This window comes from Aegilops tauschii, chromosome 5 (assembly GCF_002575655.3).
Source record: "Aegilops tauschii subsp. strangulata cultivar AL8/78 chromosome 5, Aet v6.0, whole genome shotgun sequence".
Taxonomy (NCBI): domain Eukaryota; kingdom Viridiplantae; phylum Streptophyta; class Magnoliopsida; order Poales; family Poaceae; genus Aegilops; species Aegilops tauschii.
Window position 1 is genome coordinate 297,882,277 of NC_053039.3, and position 24,272 is coordinate 297,906,548.

Sequence of the window (24,272 nt, forward strand, 5' to 3'; positions counted from 1 at the left end):
TCTTCTCTCTCTTTGGATCTCAATACAAAGTTCTCCTCGATTCCCTTGGAGATCTATTCGATGTAATCTTCTTTTGCGGTGTGTTTGTCGAGATCCGATGAATTGTGGGTTTATGATCAAGATTATCTATGAACAATATTTGAATCTTCTCTGAATTCTTTTATGTATGATTGGTTATCTTTGCAAGTCTCTTCGAATTATCAGTTTGGTTTGGCCTACTAGATTGATCATTCTTGCAATGGGAGAAGTGCTTAGCTTTGGGTTCAATCTTGCGGTGCTCGATCCCAGTGACAGTAGGGGAAACGACACATATTGTATTGTTACCATCGAGGATAAAAAGATGGGGTTTATATCATATTGCATGAGTTTATCCCTCTACATCATGTCATCTTGCTTAAAGCATTACTCCGTTCTTATGAACTTAATACTCTAGATGCATGCTGGATAGCGGTCGATGTGTGGAGTAATAGTAGTAGATGCAGGCAGGAGTCGGTCTACTTGTCACGGACGTGATGCCTATATACATGATCATACCTAGATATTCTCATAACTATGCTCAATTCTATCACAGTAATTTGTTTAACCACCGTAATACTTATGCTCTTGAGAGAAGCCACTAGTGAAACCTATGGCCCCCGGGTCTATTCTCTATCATATTAATCTCCCGTCAACTAGCTATTTCTGGCGCCGTTTATTTTGCTTTCTTTACTTTTAGTCTTTATCATAAAAATACCAAAAATATTATCTTATCATCTCTATCAGATCTCACTTTTGCAAGTGGCCGTGAAGGGATTGACAATCCCTTTATCGTGTTGGTTGCAAGGTTCTTATTTCTTTGTGTAGGTGCGTGGGACTTGAGCGTGGTCTCCTACTGGATTGATACCTTGGTTCTCAAAAACTGAGGGAAATACTTACGCTACTTTACTGCATCACCCTTTCCTCTTCAAGGGAAAACCAACGCAGTGCTCAAGAGGTAGCACATCATTCCGCAACAAACTCATTAGTCACATTGCTTGCAAGGCTTATGGTGATGTGCATTACCGAGAGGGCCCAGAGATACCTCTCCGACAATCGGAGTGACAAATCCTAATCTCGATCTATGCCAACTCAACAAGTACCATCGGAGACACCTGTAGAGCACCTTTATAATCACCCAGTTACGTTGTGACGTTTGGTAGCACACCAAGTGTTCCTCTAGTATTCGGGAGTTGCATAATCTCATAGTCATAGGAACATGTATAAGTCATGAAGAAAGCAATAGCAACATACTAAACGATCAAGTGCTAAGCTAACAGAATGGGTCAAGTTAATCACATCATTCTCTAATGATGTGATCCCGTTAATAAAATGACAACTCATGTCTATGGCTAGGAAACTTAACCATCTTTGATTCAACGAGCTAGTCAAGTAGAGGCATACTAGTGACACTCTGTTTGTCTATGTATTCACACATGTACTAAGTTTCCGGTTAATACAATTTTAGCATGAATAATAAACATATATCATGATATAAGGAAATATAAATAACAACTTTATTATTGCCTCTAGGGCATATTTCCTTCATTTTTATATAATAAAAGAAAAATACTGGAGCCAAGAACCACTGGAGGTGGGCCCCTGGGTGAGCACAACCCACCAGGGCGCCCCCCTCGGGCGTGCCCAGGTGGGTTGTGCCCACCTTGTGGCCCCGCAGACCCTGATTCCAATGCTATAAAATCCTATTTTTCCAAAAAAAAACAGGGAGGAAGAATTATCTCGTTTCGCGATACGGAGCCGCTGCCACCTCCTGTTCTTCATCAGGAGGCCAGATCTGCAGTCCGTTTTGGGCTCCGGAGAGGGGTATCTTCGATCTTCGTCATCACCAATTCCTTGATGCTCCCCACCGGGAGTGAGCAATTCCTTCGTAGGCTCGCTGGTCGGTGAGGAGTTAGATGAGATTCATCATGTAATCGAGTTAGTTTTGTTAGGGCTTGGTCCCTAGTATCCACTATGTTCTGAGATTGTTGTTGATATGACTTTGCCATGCTTAATGCTTGTCACTTTGGGCCTGGGTGCCATGATTTCAGATCTGAACCGTTTATGTTATCACCATTATATCTATGTTCTAGATCCGATCTTGCAAGTCATATTCACCTATTACGTGTTATGATCCGTAAACCCCGGAGTGACAATAGTCGGGATACTTTCCAGTGATGACCGTAGTTTGAGGAGTTCATGTATTCACTATGTGTTAATGCTTTGTTCCGGTTCTTTGTTAAAAGGATGCCTTAATATCCCTTAGTTTCCATATGGACCCCGCTGCCACGGGAGGGTAGGACAAAAGATGTCATGTAAGTTCTTTCCATAAGCACGTATGACTATTTACGGAATACATGCCTACATTATATTCATGAACTGGAGCTAGAGCTGCATCGCCCTAGGTTATGTCTGTTATATGATGAATATCATCCAACGAATTCACCGATCCAATGCCTACGAAGTTCTCTTATATTGTTCTTGTTAAGTTACTACTGATACTGTTACTGTTACACTTGCTACAAAATCATTGTTATCATTGTTACCGTTACTATTGCTGTTGCTACCACTATCAAACTTATCATACTACTTTGCTACTGATCACTTTGCTGCAGATAATTAATCTCCAGGTGTGGTTGAATTGACAACTTAGCTGCTAATACTTGCGAATATTCTTTGGCTTCCCTTGTGTCGAATCAATAAATTTGGGTTGAATACTGTACCCTCGAAAACTGTTGTGATCCCCTATACTTGTGAGTTATCAGCATGCTATAGGTAATTATACTTATCATCGACAAGCTCCCATCAGTATTCGTAATAGATCTTGGTTCGCAAGTAAGGTTGACGTAGATACTTGCAGTCTCCTTGTCGCATCCTCGATAGGTCTCTGGGATCTTCTACTAATGTATGTCGCCCACTTCTAGTTGCACCTGACATGGTCAGATGATGGATCAATGGATGGTGATGGTCGCCTAACTAACGTAGGACTTGCTTTGTGGGAGGCCACTCCTTGTTTTGTCGTGGGTGCGAGGTCGATCTTGGTCGCGGTTGTATACTTGACTCTTGATACGGGGAAAGTCCATGGGTGGCCCAATTTTCACGAATTGGAGGTGGACTTGAGGAAAAACATGAACACACGGGAAAACATGAGAAATCCGGAGGCAGGCCCGTTGCAATCTAAGCGGCGCGCCGAGCCCGAATTTGCTCCAGGAGAACCGGGGCTCCAAAGTGGGCATCGCTTACGTGGTGATCTGCTGCCGGGCCAGAGCTACATGCGAACGATGATTTGCGAGTAGATGTGGTGGGTGGCGGCACAGAGGGGAGAGAAATGAGACTGTGGCGCGTTTTGGGGGTCGTCGTCCAATTTAAATAGCCAGATTTGGCCCATCAAGCGGCACGTTAGAGCGGCGTTTTCACCGGACCGCCGGGTAATTACGGGTGTCCATATGGACCCCACACGTCAGCCCGAAGTGGCAGACGCGCCCATGCGCGTTCGGGCCTCCTAATATCCGCCCTAAATTTGGGTTGGATATGAGAGGTGTCGGTCAGTCTGGACGTATAGAGCCGGTTTGAGAAGCCCGTTTGAGTTACTTTTTGTGACCGGTCACTGGCCGGATCGTTCCCCGGACATGGCATTTGAGGAGCCCGGCTTGCTTGGTATAGCAGATAATGTGGTTTTACCCCCTTTTTATAAAAAAAAAGTTTTATATATCTCTAAAAGGTAATTCTTTCATAAAAAACATAAAGACAAGGTAACAAGACTTCTTTTTCTTTGAGAAAAAAAGATGACAAAGACTCGGACTGCTCACAAGTTCTGGTGACCGTCGTCTTTCCCCCACAAGTCTGGCCGCTGGTTGCCCGGATCCGCTACAAGTTCGCCGACTTTTCATCCCCTATTTTTCCTTGCCCCCCCAACCCACCCCCCCCCCCCCTCCCTGGCTGCGAGGTGCGAGCAAAGGCTTTGTATCTGAAGCCCATAGGGGCCCAAACAAAGCCCACCTACTGGTGCAAATTTCCCCTTCCCCACAACCACACGCGGCGGCGGCGGTGTGTAGAGAGAGAATAATGGAGGGGAGAGAAGACGACAAGAAAGGCGGCGCCGCCGCTCCCGGCAGCTCAGCGCCGGGGACGAGATTCAAGAACCTGGTCTCCAGGGAATACTACAGCCACAAGAAGAAGGTACGGTCCATGCCCCACCCTGCACGGGAATTCTCTCTCTGCGCCCCTAAAACCCAAAGTCCCGCGAGAAAGAAGTCCGAAATTATCCAATGCCGGATCTTTCCTTGATGTGAATCCCTCGAACCCTAGCGTCGCAAGCTAAAAGGAGGATATATAGGATATGAAAGTTCCAATATTTGGGTCGTCCGGTTTCTTTTTCTACATGGGAGCAAAGTTGCGGGGAAACCTCGATTCGAGCTAATTGTTAGGTCACCAGTTTTTCTTTTTTGGAGAAAAGTATACCGATCATACTTTCTTTGTCGAGTGGTTCATTTCCATTATAATGAAGAAAATTGGTATTAGCATGCTGAGAAAGAAAACCAATTCCGAGTCAGGCGCTTATTTAGTTTCGTAAGTTTGTTGGGAAAAGAGGGAGAAACCATCTTCCTTTCAGAAAAAAACATTGTATTTGTGAGGATCATTTGGTTGCTTTATGTTGTTTGTTTTGCTAAAAAGAACTCCTTCTAGTATAAATGTATAATACACAATACTCATTCATAAAATTGTAGTTACTTTTGTGCTCTTTGTTCTTCCTTATCAATGCAGATTTTCGTATGACCACTGATCTTTTGTATTTTATTAGGTGCACTCTGTGGCATGGAACTGCATAGGCACAAAGCTTGCTTCAGGCTCTATAGATCATACTGCCCGTGTCTGGAGCATTGATCCCCATGGCCATGTAACTTCCTCTCCTTGTTTTCTAATTGCTACAAGAATAACGCTGCCTGTTACAGAGTTAGATAACCCTTTTTTGTTGTCAAACACTCCAATTTTTTATACCTTTTCTTTTGTGAAATCTATGTAATTGGGAACCTCTTTCATTTCATAGAATGCTAGTACCAAGTTATGATCTTAGCAACAATATATTGTAGCATGCACATTTGCTTTGGCATGCTCATGCTGGCCCTTAGTGTACCAAAGATGGGTCATTATAATTGGATGACTGCAATCTACCAAGCTATCTATTATCTTGAAATTGCAGAAGTTTACCAGGCATTCTGTATTCCTGTTTGCAGGATTGTGTGCACAATAGGGGCACCTCAACGAGAGCAAATTTTGTGCCAATAGTTGCCATTTTCTGAGTTTTAAATAATGTGAAATAATTCATTGGCGTAAATATTCTATGCCATGTGCGCAGTGGACCTGCCAAAATTCATCAGCAAATATGACTTGCTGTGACATTTACAAAAGAGACAAATTAATGGCTATGTTACTTAAGGGTCTTCTCTTTTTAATCTAGTTCATAAATATCCATATTCTTGGACAAAATCCATGAATTATTTTTTGGAAACTCGGAAAAGAGAAGAGAGGAATATGTGATGTAGTGGAACCTAGTTGCCAAATTCACTTTCCCTAACACATTTAAGGATTTCCGTTATGTCTGTTCGGTTCCTTAGTTACCTCTTGTAATCAAATTCATTATTGTTTACAGTTTGTAGAACACTGTGGCCATAGTTTATTAACATGAGTCAATGAGTAGTGAATTTTATTCTGTACAGTGGTATTACTTGGAACAAGTTATGTATTTATCAATGAACTGTTAGCTACACTAAATTGCTTTACTTGCTTAAGAATGAACATTTGGCTCTTTTGTAGGAGGGTGTGCATATTAGATTAGATTTTGTTTCATTGGAACTTCCAGACTGCAAACAATGCTGACACCACTTCTTATTGTACACAGTCCAAGGTTAAAGACATTGAACTGAAAGGCCACTCAGATAGTGTAGATCAGTTATGCTGGGATCCAAAGCATCCTGACACAGTTGCCACTGCAGCTGCTGACAAGTCAATTCGCCTTTGGGATGCACGAAGTAAGTAATACACTTCATCTTTGATGGTGAAGGTGCTGAAACTGTCAGTCTAGTGCAGCATTGTTAATGACTTGGGGCATTACATTTCTGCCCTTAACTCGAACCCACTACTCAGATATACCCCTAATTCTTGAGGCTGCTCAAATCTGCACCTTTTCCATCAAGGCTCATTATAGAAATACCCTTTCGTGTCGTTTCCGTCCTGTCAAAGGGGCTTGACCGTTTACACGACGTTTCCTGGTCATTTTTGCCCCTCCTTACAAGCAGATGAGCTCTCTATGGATAAGTCACTTACAAGTGGTCCCATCCCATGAAAAAGGAAAAAAGGGGGGGGGGATCCCCCTTCGTCTGCTCGGCCAGCCACCCGACCCCCTTCGTCCAGAACCACCATGGCTCCTGCCGGCTCCAGTCGTGGTGGTCAGCTCCCAGCGGTGCCGGTAGCAGCAGAGTGTGGCGCTCAGGTGCGCGTAGGCCATCGACGGTTTGAGTTCGGGTCTCCGTCAAGGCCCTGCCCTCCTCTGCCTCCTCCCAAGTAACCCCCCCCCCCCCCCCTCCCCCCTTTGCCGTCGACATAGTGAACCCGCAGCCTCGTCCATCCCGCATCCACCTCAAGTACGCCTTCGGTTGCTGCTGTCTCCTGCATACCGGGAGGCATCAACAACGGCACGGGCGTGGCCTCCTGCAAGCACATCTTGGCGCTCCCATGTCCGGTTCATGCCGCTGGCGGCCGTCGTGTCTCGTTCCCACAACCAATGCCCTCGATATGATGCATGACCTTGCCTTCTAGCCTCTTGTCGCTGCTATGAGCTGTCTGGAAACGGCACAGAACAGTATACAAGGAGCCTTGACGGAAGAAGGACATATTTGAGCAGCCTCGAGAATTAGGGGTATATCTGATTATGGGTTCGAGCAGAAACGTAAATGTCATTAATGAATTTTGCGTATTTTGTTATGAATTTGGTGTTATCAGATGAGAGTTCTTATGTGGGAATTTGACCTGGAAGTTAGTATCATTGTACTCAGTATTCTGCATAGAATGATACATTTTGTTTCAGTCTCTTCTTACCATGTTCAGTGATGGTGGTAGTTTACCTTTTCGTCAGGTTATTTACTAATCCAATTTGTCTGTAACTAGTTTATTTATGTTTTTCTTTTCAGGTGGGAAATGCCAAGTTGTTGAACTCAGTGGAGAAAACATCAACATCACATACAAACATGATGGCACTCACATAGCTGTTGGAAATAAGGTTTACAATAACAGAACATGGGTACATTAGATTGTAATATATTTTTGATGCCTAGCTGTTTGTCTAGCATATTGATTTGAAGGAATGGGACATTCATTCATGTTCAACATTGTCTTCATGACGCTTGTGTTTCTTCATTTTCTTTGGTTTTCTTCTGATAATATATTGAATTACTGATAGCATATTGGTTTATTGCCCTTATTTCAAAGTAGAAAAAAATATCCTGATATGTTTGTGTTACGCATCATCATGGTGTGACCCAGCTAACATAACCCTTGCTATCTGTTTAGCTTTGTTATTTTGCTGCACTCTTTTCCTTCAGTTTATACCTTGTGTGAGTTTGCTAGGGTTCTTTTGTTCACCTAATCACTATGCAACAAATCAAATCATATCATGCATAGAAATATGTGGCCGTATTGTCATATATGTGTTTTTGAGAAAATACCACATCACCGTATCGTGTACCAGTATTCATGCAATGTAGGTTGGTAATAATGCACCTGGAGATGTACGCATCTGGTTAGTATCTATCAATTAGATGGAAGTCTTGGCATTTTTCTTGCTAAGTTTCTTCAGTATGACAAGTGATATGTAAAGTTCATGTAGTATCGAAATGAAACTCTTTTTGTGTGTCATGTAAGTTAGCATGTTTCCTGAAAATGTACACGATATGCATTTACTTTACGAGTTACTAGTTCGTTCAGCTATAATAACAGCTGCTGCTAATGATCTGTAGGAGGATGAGCTAACCATAGTGGATGTTCGGAAGCTAAAACCCGTCCACAAACAGAAGTTCCCTTACGAGGTACTTACCAAATGAAGTTTGGACACTGGAAACACCCTTTAGCAGTTTTTTTCTATTCTAAATCCAGCTATGTTTTGGGGTACCCGTGCATATCGATGCGATAAGAAATATAGTGAGCCACATGTTCATTTTTTTTTTGAGATAGCTTACCAGGCTTGCTGCCTGGTGAGCCACATGTTCATTTGTCTTGTCTTAGACCAAAAAGTTGTGCACTGATGTTTATTTTTCGGGGGGAAAACAGTAAGGATACCTACTGATACTCTAAATGCACAATGATATATGATACCAACCAGCTGAATCTAGATAATGCATTTACTGTACTACTGATGTTCACACCTTGCTAAACCTCATATTGTCAATTTCCTGCATTTCTTGTTTTTCGAGACTTCTGGCGTGTGTGTTTCTTGTTAAATGTCTGAAGTGAACTCTTGATTTGTCCCCCAGATTAATGAGATTGCATGGAATAAAACTGGAGATTTATTCTTCATAACTACTGGGCTTGGTAAGATGCTAAGATGTACTTTCCTCTTAATTATGAATATTTAAGCTCCTCAATTGTGAAAATGGAACAAGGAGCCTTGATGTTGTCAGACGTCAGGCGTCAGGATCACATAAGTTGATGCTAATGCTGCTGCCTGGTTTGGTTCTTTATGTAGGATTTGTTGAGGTGGTCAACTATCCTTCCCTTGATGTTGTCTGCAAATTAAATGCCCATACAGCAGGGTGCTATTGCATAGCAATGGATCCCCTTGATAGGTGAGAAAATTCTTTGTTCAGTTTGTTGTTTCAGTTATTTGCGCTGAACATGTTTTAAACATGGAACGGTAGGGGAGAACCCTAAGGATTATTTGAATTACAAATATATAGTATTTACTTACGGAGGACCAACCATATTTACTAGAAAATACACAAAAAAGCTCGAGCTTGCGATCCGTTTTTACTCTGGATCTAGTTGATTGGTTGTATTTTAGTTCCTTACACTAGTTACTGGGTTGCTAGATATGCTATTTGAGTTAACACTAAAGCTATATTCTGACTTTTTGTAAGAGCTACTGAAATTGTATCCTAGCTTCATCTTTAGACAAAATTCGTATCCGAACTACCTGCAGTTGAGTAAATACCTTTTACTTATAGGTAACTCCATAGGTGATTTATGAAGAGTATTCTGAGAAACTGGTTTATGGAAACACATATGGGCTCAGGAAAGGGATCCCCCGAATATTGGATAGCCGTTTGTAAACCAGGTCGTAAACTTTATATATACTGGGAATATATCCCATGGCCTATGGAAACCATTGGTTTAGTGGAAGAATGAAAACCATGATTAGGATGTTGATCCTCTCCACACACTTCGGTCAATTACTAAAAAGAGAGGAAATGCATTATCATGGAATTTTGCACAGAACTCATCGTATGCTCTCCTCACGGGTAACTTCCCCAGAATGTGTTGCTTCTCTCAAAAAGATGTTAATTAGGCACTCTTATTTGTCATAACTAGGCAAAGATATACTAACCGGCCACGGGGTAACCTGCTACATGTCCGCCCTTTCAGGGGTTTCATAGGTTATCTTCCCATATATATCTACAATGCCAAATTCAGAGTTAATGTAAAAAATGAAAATTCACCACATGGTCCAAATTCACTTTTTTTTTGCGGGAAGGAACTGATTGTAAATTAAGAACCTGAACAAACTAATCATGTGGAGAAGTAGCAAGTTGTGCTCCACAAGTACAAATTGTATTAGTGTTGTTATGTTTTGATGTCAACATCCGGGTAGAGTACAATTGTTTTGATGGTCACACTTACAGAATGTTTTGATGTCAGGTATTTTGCTGTTGGAAGTGCAGATTCACTTGTCAGTCTTTGGAATGTCAAAGAGCTGCTATGCATTAAAACCTTCACAAAACTTGAGTACGTCTTTATCTACTATATTGAACTTCTTTAGATTACATTACTATCATAGAAATAGCTTCAAATGATTTTTGTTTGAATCAGCGTCAGTTAGGGCCAACAAGTTTTCCCTCAATGTAACAGCACATATTTGATACACCATGGGCATGATGTTCACATTGAAATTAGTAAACAATTTGTGCATATCTGTGTTATTTCTAGGGGTGCAAGCGGCATCCCGCTTCATCGTGCAAAACTCATTGGTTAGTTCATAGTTTGCTCATCACTTGCCTAAAGTTAACACTATTTGTACTATAGTATTGTCTGCTAGCCCGCCCCGCTTGCATCCCTAGTTATCATCTCCCATGGCCTTCCCACCAAAGCCCGGCTGGCAACGGCAATGTAGACATTCAGGACGTTTGTAATCTTTTCAGTTACTTTGATTTACTATTTTAATTAATTTTATATTGGATAATACGACTACAAACAGCTCATAATGTTAATTATTAAGAATAGGGTATGGGCTTGACTAATCTCATATCACTGACTTTTGCCTCCAAACGTAATTAGAAAGAGTGATTGAACTAAATCATGGTTAGCTGAATAATGATCATTGAAAAAAAAAACATTCAAAGGTTAATCTGAGTACGACCAGAGTAACCTTGTGTACCAATTTCAGGTGGCCTGTCAGAACAGTTAGCTTCAATCACACTGGAGAATTTATTGCATATGCCAGTGAAGATCCTTTCATTGACATTGTAAGTGATCACAAACGTAGTGCAATTTCTTATCTATCCGAGACTAACTGTTATGAAAGATTAATTATTTTACATTTTTTTTCTTTCATCAGGCCAATATTCAGACTGGACGATCAATTCATCAGATTCCATGTAAAGCAGCTATGAATAGTGTTGAATGGAATCCTAAATACAACCTCCTGGCTTATGCAGGAGATGACAAGAATAAGTACCAGGCTGATGATGGTATGGTTGTCGCAGTTACTCATTTTAGTGCCGTCGAATGAAATAAAACGCATAATTTTGCTTGAACCTCTTGTTCAATAGTTTCTGAAAAACCACAACCACGTTATAACATCCCAAACAACGGAATCTTTGCCATTATCTTTTCTGTTAAGAACATCCAGTCATGGTAAAACTAATATTCTTCCCTCTGTTACTTCTTTTTTCCTGTTGCCTGTTGTTTCCCGCTGCTTCTACTATCCTGCATCCAAGTACATGAGTGGACATGAAGGGAAAAATTAAGATTCCATTTTCTGCATGCTATGTTGTCAGTGTTTGAGGAAGTTTGTAATGTTGTCCATGGGAATGTCGATGTTTCAGGAACCATCGAGCAAATTTCCTCCCCGTTGATTTCATTAACTCCTGAACTTAAAAAAAACTGTATTACCTTCAGATGCATTTATTTCACTTCATAACAATTTAGCTTTGTGATTGTTCAATTCTTCATCTAAAAAAAACAAGGCGACGTAGAAATGTAGCGGCACTCACGTTTCTCGTCATTCATTTTTACAGGTGTTTTCCGAATATTTGGTTTTGAAAGCACATAATCTGATGCGGACCGGATTATCACCAGCAAGTTGTCTCTGTAGATTCAGTTATCTGGCCTTACAAATGTAACTCCATTTTTTTGTCGGCTTGAATGAGGTGTTTGGTTTGAGGGACTGGATGATGAATGCACCCCTGTTTGGTTTGAGGTATAGACTGTGCATGCACTCAGCTAGTTCTAAATGATGGATTAGGTAATTTGACCAAATTTAACAGATTATCCGGCGATGGTCCGAGCTGTTTTGGTCAAGGTGATTTTCTCAAACCAAACATCCCAGAACCAAACAGTGTTGTTGTACTGTACCATATGTGATTACTAGAGAACAACTTGGCATTGTATCTTATCCAACAGAACATTACTGAAACATATTAAAGTAAAATAGATCAAATTTTGTACAAGGTTTGTACTCCCTCCGTTCCTAAGTGTATTATAACGTCTGCAACACCAAATTTGTTACATTAGATTTGTCAACAAAAATATTTACATATATAATACTGTAAAATATTAGCATTTTTTTTGTATATTTGGTCAAACATAGAGAAGTTTGACTGAGAACAAAACTAAAACTTCAACTAATTTGGAACAGAGGGAGTACAAGATAAGAAAATAAAATAAGGTATAGCATAGTAATATATCAGTATAAGAAAGAGGGGATGAAGTTTAGTTGCAAAATAAATAAACAATGTGGGTGTGACAATGAACACATCATCTTTTTTTTTTAATGACATTTGTAAAATGCTTTTTGGGCGCGCAGGAGCATATGCTCCCTAGAGCCAAATTGGATTTCGGAACAATGTGCATCTTTAACACTTGTTGCCCAAGGATTGTAGCTGGAAGGCATCAGAAGACAATTGGAGCCAAAAATTCAAAATAGTGGCACTAAACTTGTATAAAAAACAAATAATTGTGAGCATAAAAGATGATTGTTTATGAAACTCCCTCGAGTTGAATTTCATGCACGTTGCTCATATGACACACTGAAACATCGGCCTAAGGGCGCATGTCAGGTGGGGCACTGAATGTCATGTTCTCAAACGTGAATTAAGAGATTGGCACATACAACAACAAAGATACATTGCATTGCTTGGCACACCACTTGATGGCATTCACATTCATAATCTTCCGTCCTGGAGCTTTTTCATTTGATCCATACACACAAAAGCAAAACACACCGGACAAGGGCAGAAAGAAAAGCCTCTGCACACATATTGGACAACATGGATGGACTCTGAACCCACAACAAAAGCCAAGAAAAAGAATAACAAACACTTCCCTGAAATGCTTGCAAGAATGCAAAGAAAGAACCAACAAGAATCACATTTTGGTCAAACTGGTAACCAGACTTTGTGTTCAGCCGATCATCAAGCTCCTCCACCTCTTCAATCACTCACTCTCAGGATCTGTACACGTTGAAATGTTTCGCCCATCGCCGCGCCATGAACGGGTCAAGGTGATCCCAGCTCTCGGCGCAGCAGCTGCTCCTCCTCTCGCCGCCGATGCTCGTCCCCATGTCTCTGCCCCCGCAGTACCTGCTGTCGCTCTTCTCCTCGAACCCGACAGCGACCTCGCCCGTCCTTGAACGGTCCTCTCTTCCGCCCTCCAGGTAGCTGTAACCAACCAGTATGAAGCCACAGTCTGCCACAAGGTCAAGTGGGATCCTCCTCTCCTCACCACCCCTCAGCTCCCCTAGCCTCACCACTCCACCATGCTCCCCTATCCTCAGGTGGGTGTCGCCTATGACACCGCCGAGCAACCGCGCAAGAAGCTCCTCGAATTCATGCATCACGAAGCTGTTCTGCACCCCGAACCCGAGCCCGACATGGAACTGGTGAACCGGGATGCTCGCACGGTTCATGTCTACCCCAGCATAGCTGCGTATCGGATGATCAGAGAGGTGAAGAATGCAGTTGCTTGGGTTCTGGTGTGCCCGGTCCTCTAGTATCTTCAGACCCTTCTGCAAAGCTCCTACCGGATCAATTCCACCCACAGAGCAGAGGTGTTCGATGACCTGCAATGCCATTCGTTTACCATGGGAGGACATCCGGCGCAAGGGGAAGGCACGAGTTGCAGTGGTGGCATTCGTGACAATGGCTAACCGGTCAATTGCGCGCATAGAGAAGACAACCAGTGCCACTGCCTGCTTCAAGAGCCTCAGGTGTGGCCCATTAGGGCTGGCAACCAAGACCAAGTCCATGGCTGGCTGTGGAGCTAGGCTGACTGAGAGGTAAGCACGCCTTTGCACACTTGGTGAAGCAATCTGTGGCGGCGAAACCATGGAGGAGCCGCTGTAGCTGTACTGGCAGTGCTGCTGTGGTGGCATCATGCGTCCACAAGGGTAGTGTCCGAGGGCATGATGGTGAGCTGCCACCGGAGACGGGATAAGGGCGAATCGCAGGCATGGATCAACATGCTCAGTCAGAGTGTATGGCTCAACAGGGTCATCATCGTTGTAGCGGGTAGCACGGATGGAGGACCTTCGGTTGACGCGGGATGTCGCAATGTTGTCATCAAGGATGCGAAGGATTGGATCTGACTGGTTGTGCAGCAATGGCGGCACCTTCAGGTCACGTGGCAGCTGAGACCACTGCGCACGGCAGATGGGGCATGTAACATTGCCATGTCTGATGTTGGAGGCAATGCACAAGAAGTGGAAAGAGTGGGAACACTGGGCTGTGAATATCGCTGGCCTGTCACAGTTGTCAATGCCACTGCTGCTGGTGCTGAGGGTCTCCAAACATATTGCACAGAAGTTCTGCATATAAATATAGTATAAATATAGTATAAAATAGTATAGTTAATATACGAGATCTGAGAAAATGTGGGATCGGATTAGAATGTAAACCTGCTGTACATACAAGTAAGCAATAAAGAGAATCGCTACAGCTTGGATTTGGTGGGAAACAAAACACTGTAAACTATTCATTCTAGAACAAGTCGAGCATATGCTAAAAGAAGGATTTTGCAAGATCAGAAAATAATATCTGCTTCATTTGATGCTTCAATTGACATACACATGGAGGAAATACCATTTTCGTAAATCCAAACATGACCTGATTAACACCCTATCAGATAGTATGTCTGATACATGGCAAATTGGCAACCGTTCATAGGTTGCAAGCTGGAATATGTTTAGATAACCAAAATATGAAATGAAGAATTCTGCATTATGTGCCCAGCGAATGTTTCAACCAACCAAAAGCCCAAAACAATTTTTGATATACATGAAGCAACCTGAGTGTTCCTGCTTTAGAACACTGCCTCAGTACATAGGGTGATTAGGCATGTAATATATTTATTTGGCTTATTCGCAAAAATATACATTTATTTGGCTTATCAATTGTCGTCGCCTCTATATTGGTTACAATTAGCTCAAACACAAGTTCCTCCAAGCTATCCTGCTAAATGTTATCAAGGTTCCCAAGTTCCTGCAGCCTGTTGAGATTGCAACAAAGTTGCGCAAAACAATTCGAGAGAGAAAAATCTATTCATTTCGAGGCTTGTACTGAAGAACAGTGTTAAGTATCGACCGTGCTTGTTAGATACCAACTCAACTACTACTTACAGAATACCAACTAGAGGAGATATCACCCACAGTGCATCCCAGGGGGTGGGATGAGGGCTCAGGCTCAAGCCTCACAGGGAGCTGTGCAACGCCATTCAGGCCCTGACTTTAAGCCAGCTAAGAAACATTGGGCTATTATGTTGACCCTGACAGTTCAGAAGGAAAATTCCATTTATTGGTGGTTAATGTTGAAATTTGCAAAATTAGAACATCATATTGGCAGAGCTTGATTGTTGTTAACATAGTGATGTTAGGGATAAGCACTAGCGCCATATAGCACCAAGGTCAATTGGATCTTGACATGATAGACACCAAGATCATGGTATAATAACCTGGATGGCAACATGTGTAATATGCATGGTCACAACTTTACCAATAGTCTCTGTTATTCAAACAGTGCATTATTCATTAGTCTTTGAGAAATGTGCACAGTAACGACATATGCTCTGTTGATTGTCAATTCACCATAGGTATCAATAATAGATATTCATAGGCTATTGTTTGCACTGTTATGCACCATTAGCCCATCAGGGAGACAAGTATCATGCCATCTGGGAGACGATATGATTGTTCATCGATAGCCACAAAAAAGTACCAAGGCTCCAACACATCCAAAGAAAGGTTAGGGACACTAACATAGTCTATCAGTAGAACCGCAAAAACAAAAAGTCTATCAATAGATATTATATTGTGGACCATGCGACCCATCCATGTGCACTAAAGGAATTACAATCGCACTTTTTATTTAGTTGAAACAGTGTCAATTTTTTCCAAAGCAAGACATAAGGCTGTAGAGATCGCAACAGCTAACCTCAGAAGTCTAGATCATCGTGAATCAATGGCAGATATAAGTCGGTTCGCCAGAATCTAAATCGTCAAAATGATCGTCATTCGAATTTTTCCATTTCAAAAGGAGAAAATAGCTTATCTCGGTGATATTCCACCCCTTGCGCACCTAACATCACGATTTTCTACCGGAGGAAAGTGAGAACTTATTGTGGTGGACTAAGTGAAGTGAAACCCACAAGGTCAAGATTTCCGTTCGCAATCCCATCTCCTACCCTAAGTTCTCCTTTTAACTTGTCTCTTGCTATCTCAGTTTGTTGCAACCTGATACAGTAGGTAAGCATGTCCCTGATCTCTTCACAGGTAAATTGGTGGATGCATCTAAAAACAACTACCTATGCTTTAGTAGAGAAAACAGACAGCTCCTACATATCTATAAAAATAGAAAAGCTGCATTACCGAAATTAAGAAGAGGGCCGGTGGTCCAAATGGAACAAGAAAATAAAGAAAGGAAAAGGAAAGATGTAGTAGTAAGTGGGCATAGAGCTGGTGGTACCTTGTCAGCCATTCTAGTGCTGGTCGGCTCCTCCAGCTTTTCCTGTTCTCCATCACTGCTGTCTGCGGGCGCATTCACTGCTGAACATGAGATCTGCATATGCATTACAAGCCTCAATTCTTGATAGCAAATAACAAATTTCTACTGTATTTAGCAAAACTGTTGACTGTTGGAGCAAAGATAAAGAGGGGAAAGGTTAGCCACTCTGTATACTGTATTTTACACCTCAATTTCTATGTACCTATCAATAATATTTAAGATCCAGACAGATATAGAAGAAAATGTTGGTTCAAAGAGAAACTGTACACACACGCATAGCCACCAACAACCCATGTAGTACATCGTATCTAAACACAAGTACAATGCTGAAACATTAGCACCGCAAACAGTCAAGTTACTGGAGAAACATTATTTATTTTCAGTTTGGTGTAAAGATACACCAGAAAGTGGATAATAGCTAAAGACAATTGCTCAGTTCCAAGAAAACACACACACACACACACACACACACACACACACACACACACAGAAAAAAGAACATGTTGGAAGAAGAGAGAAACATGGGTAAAATGAATTAAAAAACAGCGAAGACAAAATATGGTCTTCGTGTCTTGTGCAGTGCGGGTTGCAGCAAACCATCAACGGACCAAAGATTCAGAGAACTGGAAAACAAAATGGCCGTTCGATACAGAACAAATTCAGATACAACTTTTTTCGTAGTTACAAAATTTCAGTGGGACGTCTAGATCTATTTTTGGTGGGGGTGTAAATGGACCACAGGAACGGTACGTCGGATGCGCAAATTTTTCCCAAGGTGCTAGTAGTACGAAGATGGAATGGGAGAGGGCTAGAACAATCATTTCCATAAATGAATGGACAGTACCTAGAACACATGGCTGGGCACGCGGTACTGTTGGAATAGGAGGAGAAGAAAATGCAACAGGCGTGCTCCTGTTGATTCGACTTGGTTAAAACTTGGGAATTTACCGAGCTTCGTCAGAGATTCTCTAGGAGAAGATCACCGAAACCAGCTAGGAAGGGAGGCATTTGCAACAATCCTCTCCTCCCGTTGAGATTTGAGAAAGAACGGAGGACACCAAAAATCGTTTTCAGAACCAAGATTAAGAAAGGAACATGAAACCGCCTGCTTACTGACGTGAGAGAGAGAGAGAGAGAGAGAGAGAGAGAGAGAGAGAGAGAGAGACCGAAAAAGCACCCCAAACCAGGTCATAACTCACAAACCGATGAGATGGCTAGAAACCAAAACTTATCTATCCCCAGCCCAGAGGAAGAAGAAAAAGAGTTTCTCTGATGAAATGTAGAAAAAGAGAGGGAGAGGGAGAGAGTATTACGGTCTTGGGAGGCGGCGGGGAGGGAGAGGCGGCATGGGAGGAGAAGAAGGAGGCGCAGGAGAGGCCGATCCGCTTGGCCGCCGCCCGCCGCCACCTGGCCAGAGTGCCTTCGCCGCCGCATCCCCCCGCCATTGCTCGCTGCCCCCCTGAGCTACAGCGCCATAGGCCCTGCCCTGCCCTGTTTCTTGCTGTCCTAGTCCTAGGTGGTGGTGTAAACGCCCCTGCTTTGGCTGCCTTGTGGTTCTTGTACTCCATGGACCGAAGGGGCCAAAGGTCATGCCGTCATGGGGTCATCATGGTCATACCCTCTCTCTCCGTCTCCTAGCTCCTAGTGAGTGAGCAGAGTTGACAATTGCAGTGTGGCCCTTGTCATTTCCCCGTTTGGATTTTAAGCCCTTGGAAAACAAAGGAATGGCCTCCGACACGTTGCTCCTTATCCGTCGGCGTCCAGATTACTCTCGAGGGTCTTTATGAAAAAAGAAGAGTGCTTTAGCGGTGGGTGTGTTCCGAATTCTAAATCATCTGAACGCCTTTATGCAAACCGTCCTTGCTTGCTGAGCTGCTGCTCGCTGTGGTCCCACCTCTGCGTCTGCCTTTTTCCTTGGGCACGGAAAGGACAGTTTAAAACGCATGCGTAGCGTACTGACTTTGGATCATCGGTTTTCTTGAAAACTAGCCTAGCTTGGATTATCAGAGGTTCACCCTGGCAGCCCTGGCAATTTTGGAGCAAAAGGCTTCAATTTTGGAGCAAAAGGCTTGAATTTTGGAGGAAACTTAAATAAAGGATTGTAATTGAAGAAGAAAAAACTCCTTTTACCCTTTGGCGGTGTGGAATGACCGTCAACTGCGAAGCATCTGCGACAACTTCTTCGATCTCAAGATCTACCGGCTTAGGCCCTGTTTGGTTCAGCTTTTATCGACGGATTCCGTTGTCGCGCAGCAGAATCTGAACCAAAGGGCGAACCCAGCAGAATCCGATTCCTGAAATCCGCTGCCAAAATCTGAACCAAAAGCGGAAGCAGCCCAGGAAGTGCTTTTCCAAAATCTAATTCCGCTGCGGGCCAAAATCTGAAAAAGCTGTATCAGCTAGTTTGCCAAATGACCTACATCTTTTTCATATCAGATTTTCCACAGCAGATTTTTCACAGCTACTTTTAGAAATCCACAGCCGAACCAAACAGGCCTTAGTCTCTCGAAGGTGTAGAGATGGATTATGCATGCGTGCATTCAGAGAGATGACTATGCATGTGCATGGAAGTACCTACATCTATACTATGTCTGTGTGCATTCATAAAGGGTGACTGCGCGTCTATACCGTGTTTAAAAAAATAGATATAATAGTCTCAAATAACAACTTAGTACATTATGTGGAAGAAGAAATAAAGTGACATGTTTTCTTAGATGAGAAATTATCACGTGGAAACCAAGTAAAAATGAGAACACCATGGAAACCATGTTTATTTTTCTTTTTTAATGGAAATACAATATCTAACTACAGTGATGTTTCATAAACATGTGAAATTTAAAATCCAACTTTATATTCAATTTGAGCTACCGAAGAAACAAACTCATCAACAAATATTTCACCACGACATTATCATTATACATTAAGGAACTCGTATTCATACCTCCCAAATGAATGTAAGTTCAGACCTGAACTTGGACATGTCTATAATCATCACCTCCCCAGAATCAACTCTAGCAGAGTCGTCATAGTAAATTGACTATAAATAACGTGACAACTCCTTAATCTTGCTGGAAAGTATCAGGTGCTACTGTGCTACCATTTTCTAAGAAACACATTTTAACGTTTCAAGAATTCTGAAACAAATTTTGAGTGTTCACAAGACATAGGTTTACACTTTGCAAAAAGTTCAAATAAAAATCCAAAATACACATCATGAAAGAAAAAGACAAATCTGAATGTAAATAGTACTATCGTTTTGACTTTTGTTTTTCCGTGACACTGTTGATGCTGATTTTTTTTCTTTTTATTTCTCATTGTGGGTTTTGAATTTTGACTTGAACTTTTTACATATTGTGAACACATCTCTTCTGAACACTCTCATTTTTTTTTCAATTTTTTAAAACATTAAATTTCTGTAAAAAAGATGGTAGTAGCATGGAAGCACCTAATGTGTTGGAGCATAGGATATCTACCCCGGTCTTAGAGCAAGTACAATAAGGTGATGTACTAGTTGGAGACAAAGTGGGGGGGGGGGGGGGGTTGCGGGAGTTCGGACACCCGAAACGTAGGACTCTGACACCCCCGGCCCACCCAATCCCCCCCCTCCCGGTCCCATTTTCTTCCACCCCGCCCTTCTCCCCCTTGCTTTGCATCCGCACCCTCCACCTCTGCCGCGCGCTCCTGTACGTCTCCGGCTGCCACACTGGCATTGCCGGACGTCCGCAACGAGCACCGACGCGCCCTCACGCCGTTACGACGGAGCTTTCCACCCTATAGCCGTTTGTACCCAGGTACACTCCGCCCCTGTGGACGACCTCCATGGCATATACCACAACCGGCAGATGTTCGGTCAAATGCCATTGAGCTTATTTTCAAATGGCAAATGCTATGTCGTTTTGTAGAGTACGCAGGATGACCAGCTACTCGACCATGGAGGATGAGTTCTTGTGCGATGCGTGGCTGGCCGTATCAGCGGGTTTCGTAGGCAGGAGGGGAGCCCTTATGGGAGCAAGTGCATGAAAAGTTTCACGCACGAAAGCACATTGCGCCCTATGACATGTACACCATTCACCCACGCAACATGACGTCGTTGTCGTATCGCTGACACGCTATCCAGATCAGCGTCATCCAAGTTTCGCGACGTGGTTCGTTAACTCGAGGCAAGGTGGCCACTACACGTGGCAAAGGACGAGATCGTAAGTTTTTCTTCCGCCTGCTCAACTTGTTGATTGACTCATTCGCTCAATGTTGGTTTACACGTTATATGTAGCCCAGACACGCTGTCGTGGTGTACCACAGGATAGAGGGATGGACATTTACGTGCACACAGTGTTGGATGAAGTTGAAGTGGGAGTATGTGCGGGACGACATGATCCGTTTATGAAAAACTTGTTGGACATCCAAGATCTAGTCGAATTTGAAGCCTTGTTGCACTAGACTTAATTTGCATGGTATGCATGGATGATCTGTGCTATTTTCTATCCAAATTTTGATGAATATCGACCAGTTTACATGAATTTCGTCTGGTTTGTTAAAATGTGGGTTGAAATATATGTGGCTAGTGTTGGATGGCGTCCTTCCGCATCCGTGTTCGTGGACTGACTCTCTGTCCGTGGGCGGATGCGGAAGGAAATTTACCGTTGGAGATGCCCTAAGAGCCTATACGAATGTGAAAAAAAAATAAAGAGAAGATGAGAAAAAGTATTAATTTTATAGGCAATTTTATTGTATGAGTGATGACCAACTTCGTTGTATGAGTGACTGTAAGGGCATCTCCATTGCTGGGCGCTTAGGCCAGGCGCCAGGTTCGTAATCCCGGCAGATTAGCGGTTGCCGGGTGTAATCCTGGTGTCAACCCTGGCATCGACGCCAAACCATGCACCCGGCGCTTGGTCATTTTCCTTCCAGTACTTAGCGTCCACGTTGTTTAGTTAATTAGCGTCTAGCGTTGAGGGATGAGGCGCTTAAGTGTGTTTCAGATTTTTATTTATTTATTATTTTGTCTATAAGCGTCTATGTAAGCTCCTAGCATTGTAGATGCCCTAGGAGTACAAGTGATATATATAGATGACATGCGTATAGGCGGCGGTTGGCTGTATTATTAACGATGCTGTTAGCAGGAGTAGCAGTCTAGTGGAGGTGGAGCAGAGTGGGCTGTGGAGCATGGCCGCCATTCAAGTTCGGCACAGTCTGTGAGGCAGCCGGTCAGAGTGGCGCAGTGCCCAATAAGTCCAGTGGAAGCCTTTTCTTTTCCTTTCTTTAGCTCGTCTCTTGTCTGGTTCTCTCGTTAGCCCTTTTCTTCTATTTCACCACAACAACTTCCACTGGGAGTGGTGCAAGCTATAGCCAGGGGAAAGAGGCAACAGCAACAGGTGCAACAGTGGTAGTTATTGGACATGTCGGTGCGTGTGTGCGTGGAGTAGTTGGATTTGTTGCAACAATTTTACTACCAGCGTATATGTTCCGCACTGCTGAGTACAGAGGAATGCACAGGACTATTGCAAGACAAGATCCGTTGTGGTTGTTCGGTAGTTGAAGCCACATCGAAAATGGAGGACAATGGTGATGCTAGGTTTATTAGTCAATCGAGTGTGCCTTTTTGCAATACTCTAGCTAACATGTTCTGGTACACACGTATTTTGATCTTGACCTCGAATGTGTATTTCAAACGAAAAAAAAACCCGATGGACACACGGTTGCGAAAATGCGCGAATTTCAATGCATGTTTGCAATTAATCGTTGCGGTACCATTGCGAAGAGGTGAAGTTGGATCAATGTACTTCAATTGTTACTTAGCCAATTATCTACTCTCAAGGTGGAAAGTGCAAAATTGAGGTATGTTTAAAGATTAAGCTCCCTAAAAGGGAAGTGATGCCTTGCTCCCTGGTTGCAAAGGTTGGTGGGTCCGTTTTGTCATCCTATGTTTCATTATTCTTGGACCTCGTTAGATGGCGAACGTTTATCAGGAGGGGTGCCATTTTTGAACGTTTTGATACAGTTTTAGTTGTGTGTGGGGTGGCAATTTCGTCAAGCAAAAACGTTCGAAATGCCACTCTCTTCCAGCGAACGTCAACCAGACAAGATTCTGTTATTCTTTTCTTACAAATCTATCAGTGTTGCCCTTGTTCTGTGCTTGGAAGGCTGATGGCTCCACTTCGCCGCCTATGTTTTTTTGCCTTCGACCCATTTCACTACTAGCGTGTGGCATGAGTTTCACCGGCCCTTGGTACATGGTTTCTTTCATGGCCTGCGCATACCGGGATATGTTGCAATCAAATATTTGACATGTTAGTTTCGTATATCTATAGCCCAAATAACACTCCTAACACTACTCTCTTCATCAAATTTCACGGAGAAAAGACCAATGATACCAAGTGAAATGCTCCTAGCTCGACACGACTAAGGCACCCGAAGAAAATCCAAAAAAGATCAATTGTCAGCCAACAATAAACAGAAAAGGTAGGCCCTATAGCGCTCCTAACGGTCATGCTCTCATCAAATTTTCAAAAAGAAAGAAAAAAGATACAAACCACAAAATTGTGTCTTCCCAGCAAAGATCAAGTGTCGGCCAACAATAAATGCAAAATCCCCAAAAGAAGAGCGATGCAACAAGGCGTGTGTTCACTCCTAGTGTTGATGGATTTTTGTTGTTATATTTCAATTATTAATTGTGTACCTTTTTGCGGGGGAATTATTGATTGTATACGGTTCCATATTCCGTCAAACATATTATTGATGGCATGGGCCATCCAACTTAATAACCCGGACCTACACACCATGTGGACATTTTCCCCACAATTGCATTTTAATTTCGGTTCTTCAACTATAGTCTGCACACGATAATACATTTTTATTACCATTTAACTCAAATAAACATTGCTTGCACCCATTTTAAACATTAACCATCCACTACACGTTTCGTTTGATTTTATATTTCCTATTAACTTTCAAAATTCATATTTATGTCTCATCATTGCAATACAATTTAGTGGATTTTAGCATGTCAAAATTCGGCAAATATGAACCATTTGAAACACAGATCGCCCGCTACACTTTCCATTTTTTTCAAGTAATTTTAGAAATTCATATTTATATCATAACATCCAACAATATTTTTGTAGGTTTTTAACATGTGAAAAACTTGGCAAATACGAACCATTTTTATTAGTATTGAAATAGTTCACAGTTTCAAGCTCAAAGCATGGATTGATACATTTTTTTGCATATCACGATAATATGGAAAAATAATCAAATACTAGCTTTTTCAGTAAATCAAATTTCGGTATGCATAATCAAGAAATGTTGGCCATAATTAATCCTAACAATTTGCAGTGTACTACATGTCTACATCTCTTTAAATCAACGTCCATATTTTTAGAGCATCTCCAGCCGTGCCCCCAACAGACCCCCCATGCCTTTTTTAGCGCCGGCGCTGAAAAAACGGCCCAGTCGCGCTCACAGGAGCCCAATTTTCGCCGGTTAGGGCCGAAACTGGCGCCGGCGAACCCAGGTTGAACCCGGCTCGCTAGGGGGCGCCCGGGGGCGCCGGGGGAACCGCTTTTGGAGCGAAAGAATGGCGGGCCCGCCGAGTCAGCGAGCCCGCCCGCTTAGTCAGCGAGCCCGCGCGTCCTCATCGTCTCGGTTTCCCGCGAGGAATCAATGCCAAGGCTGCCGCCAGTCAGCCTTCCCATTGATTCCTCACGGGCGGCGCAGTGCGGCGATGCGCCCTCTCCCGCCACGCGTACACATGTTTGCCGCCCCCGGCCGCTATAAAAG

At 42.8% G+C, this 24,272-nt stretch overlaps 1 protein-coding gene and 1 non-coding gene across 4 annotated transcripts; one reads left to right on the plus strand and one right to left on the minus strand.

The window, feature by feature from the left end:
• The first annotated feature begins 3,952 nt into the window (after positions 1–3,952).
• On the plus strand, positions 3,953–11,951 carry LOC109779000 (THO complex subunit 3). Of its 3 annotated transcripts, none has more exons than XM_020337581.4 (11): positions 3,953–4,194; positions 4,817–4,912; positions 5,915–6,044; positions 7,203–7,291; positions 8,028–8,096; positions 8,541–8,598; positions 8,753–8,852; positions 9,922–10,008; positions 10,667–10,745; positions 10,838–10,970; positions 11,520–11,951. In XM_020337581.4, the coding sequence occupies exons 1-11, from the start codon at positions 4,081–4,083 to the stop codon at positions 11,552–11,554; spliced, it is 990 nt and encodes a 329-aa protein (XP_020193170.1). In that variant the 5' UTR covers positions 3,953–4,080; the 3' UTR covers positions 11,555–11,951. The 3 variants fall into 3 exon arrangements, with proteins under 3 accessions (XP_020193170.1, XP_040246047.1, XP_020193169.1); XM_040390113.3 differs by having other exon boundaries at positions 3,954–4,194; positions 7,203–7,312; XM_020337580.4 differs by lacking the exon at positions 11,520–11,951 and having other exon boundaries at positions 3,954–4,194; positions 10,838–11,163.
• Positions 11,952–12,610: 659 nt separating this feature from the next.
• Positions 12,611–18,117, minus strand: LOC109779001 (E3 ubiquitin-protein ligase WAV3). Its single transcript, XR_005757197.3, has 3 exons — positions 17,810–18,117; positions 16,458–16,550; positions 12,611–14,305 (listed from the first exon to the last, which is right to left on the minus strand). It is a non-coding gene; the product is annotated as an E3 ubiquitin-protein ligase WAV3 (transcript).
• Between the last annotated feature and the right edge of the window lie 6,155 nt (positions 18,118–24,272).

Excerpts from the sequence above, each read along its gene's own strand:
- LOC109779000 (XM_040390113.3), top strand. The coding sequence starts at position 4,081 with ATGGAGGGGAGAGAAGACGACAAGAAAGGCGGCGCCGCCGCTCCCGGC. Across the intron at positions 8,599-8,752 it reads CTTCATAACTACTGGGCTTG|GATTTGTTGAGGTGGTCAAC; the intron begins GTAAGATGCTAA and ends TTCTTTATGTAG. Across the intron at positions 10,009-10,666 it reads AAAACCTTCACAAAACTTGA|GTGGCCTGTCAGAACAGTTA; the intron begins GTACGTCTTTAT and ends TACCAATTTCAG.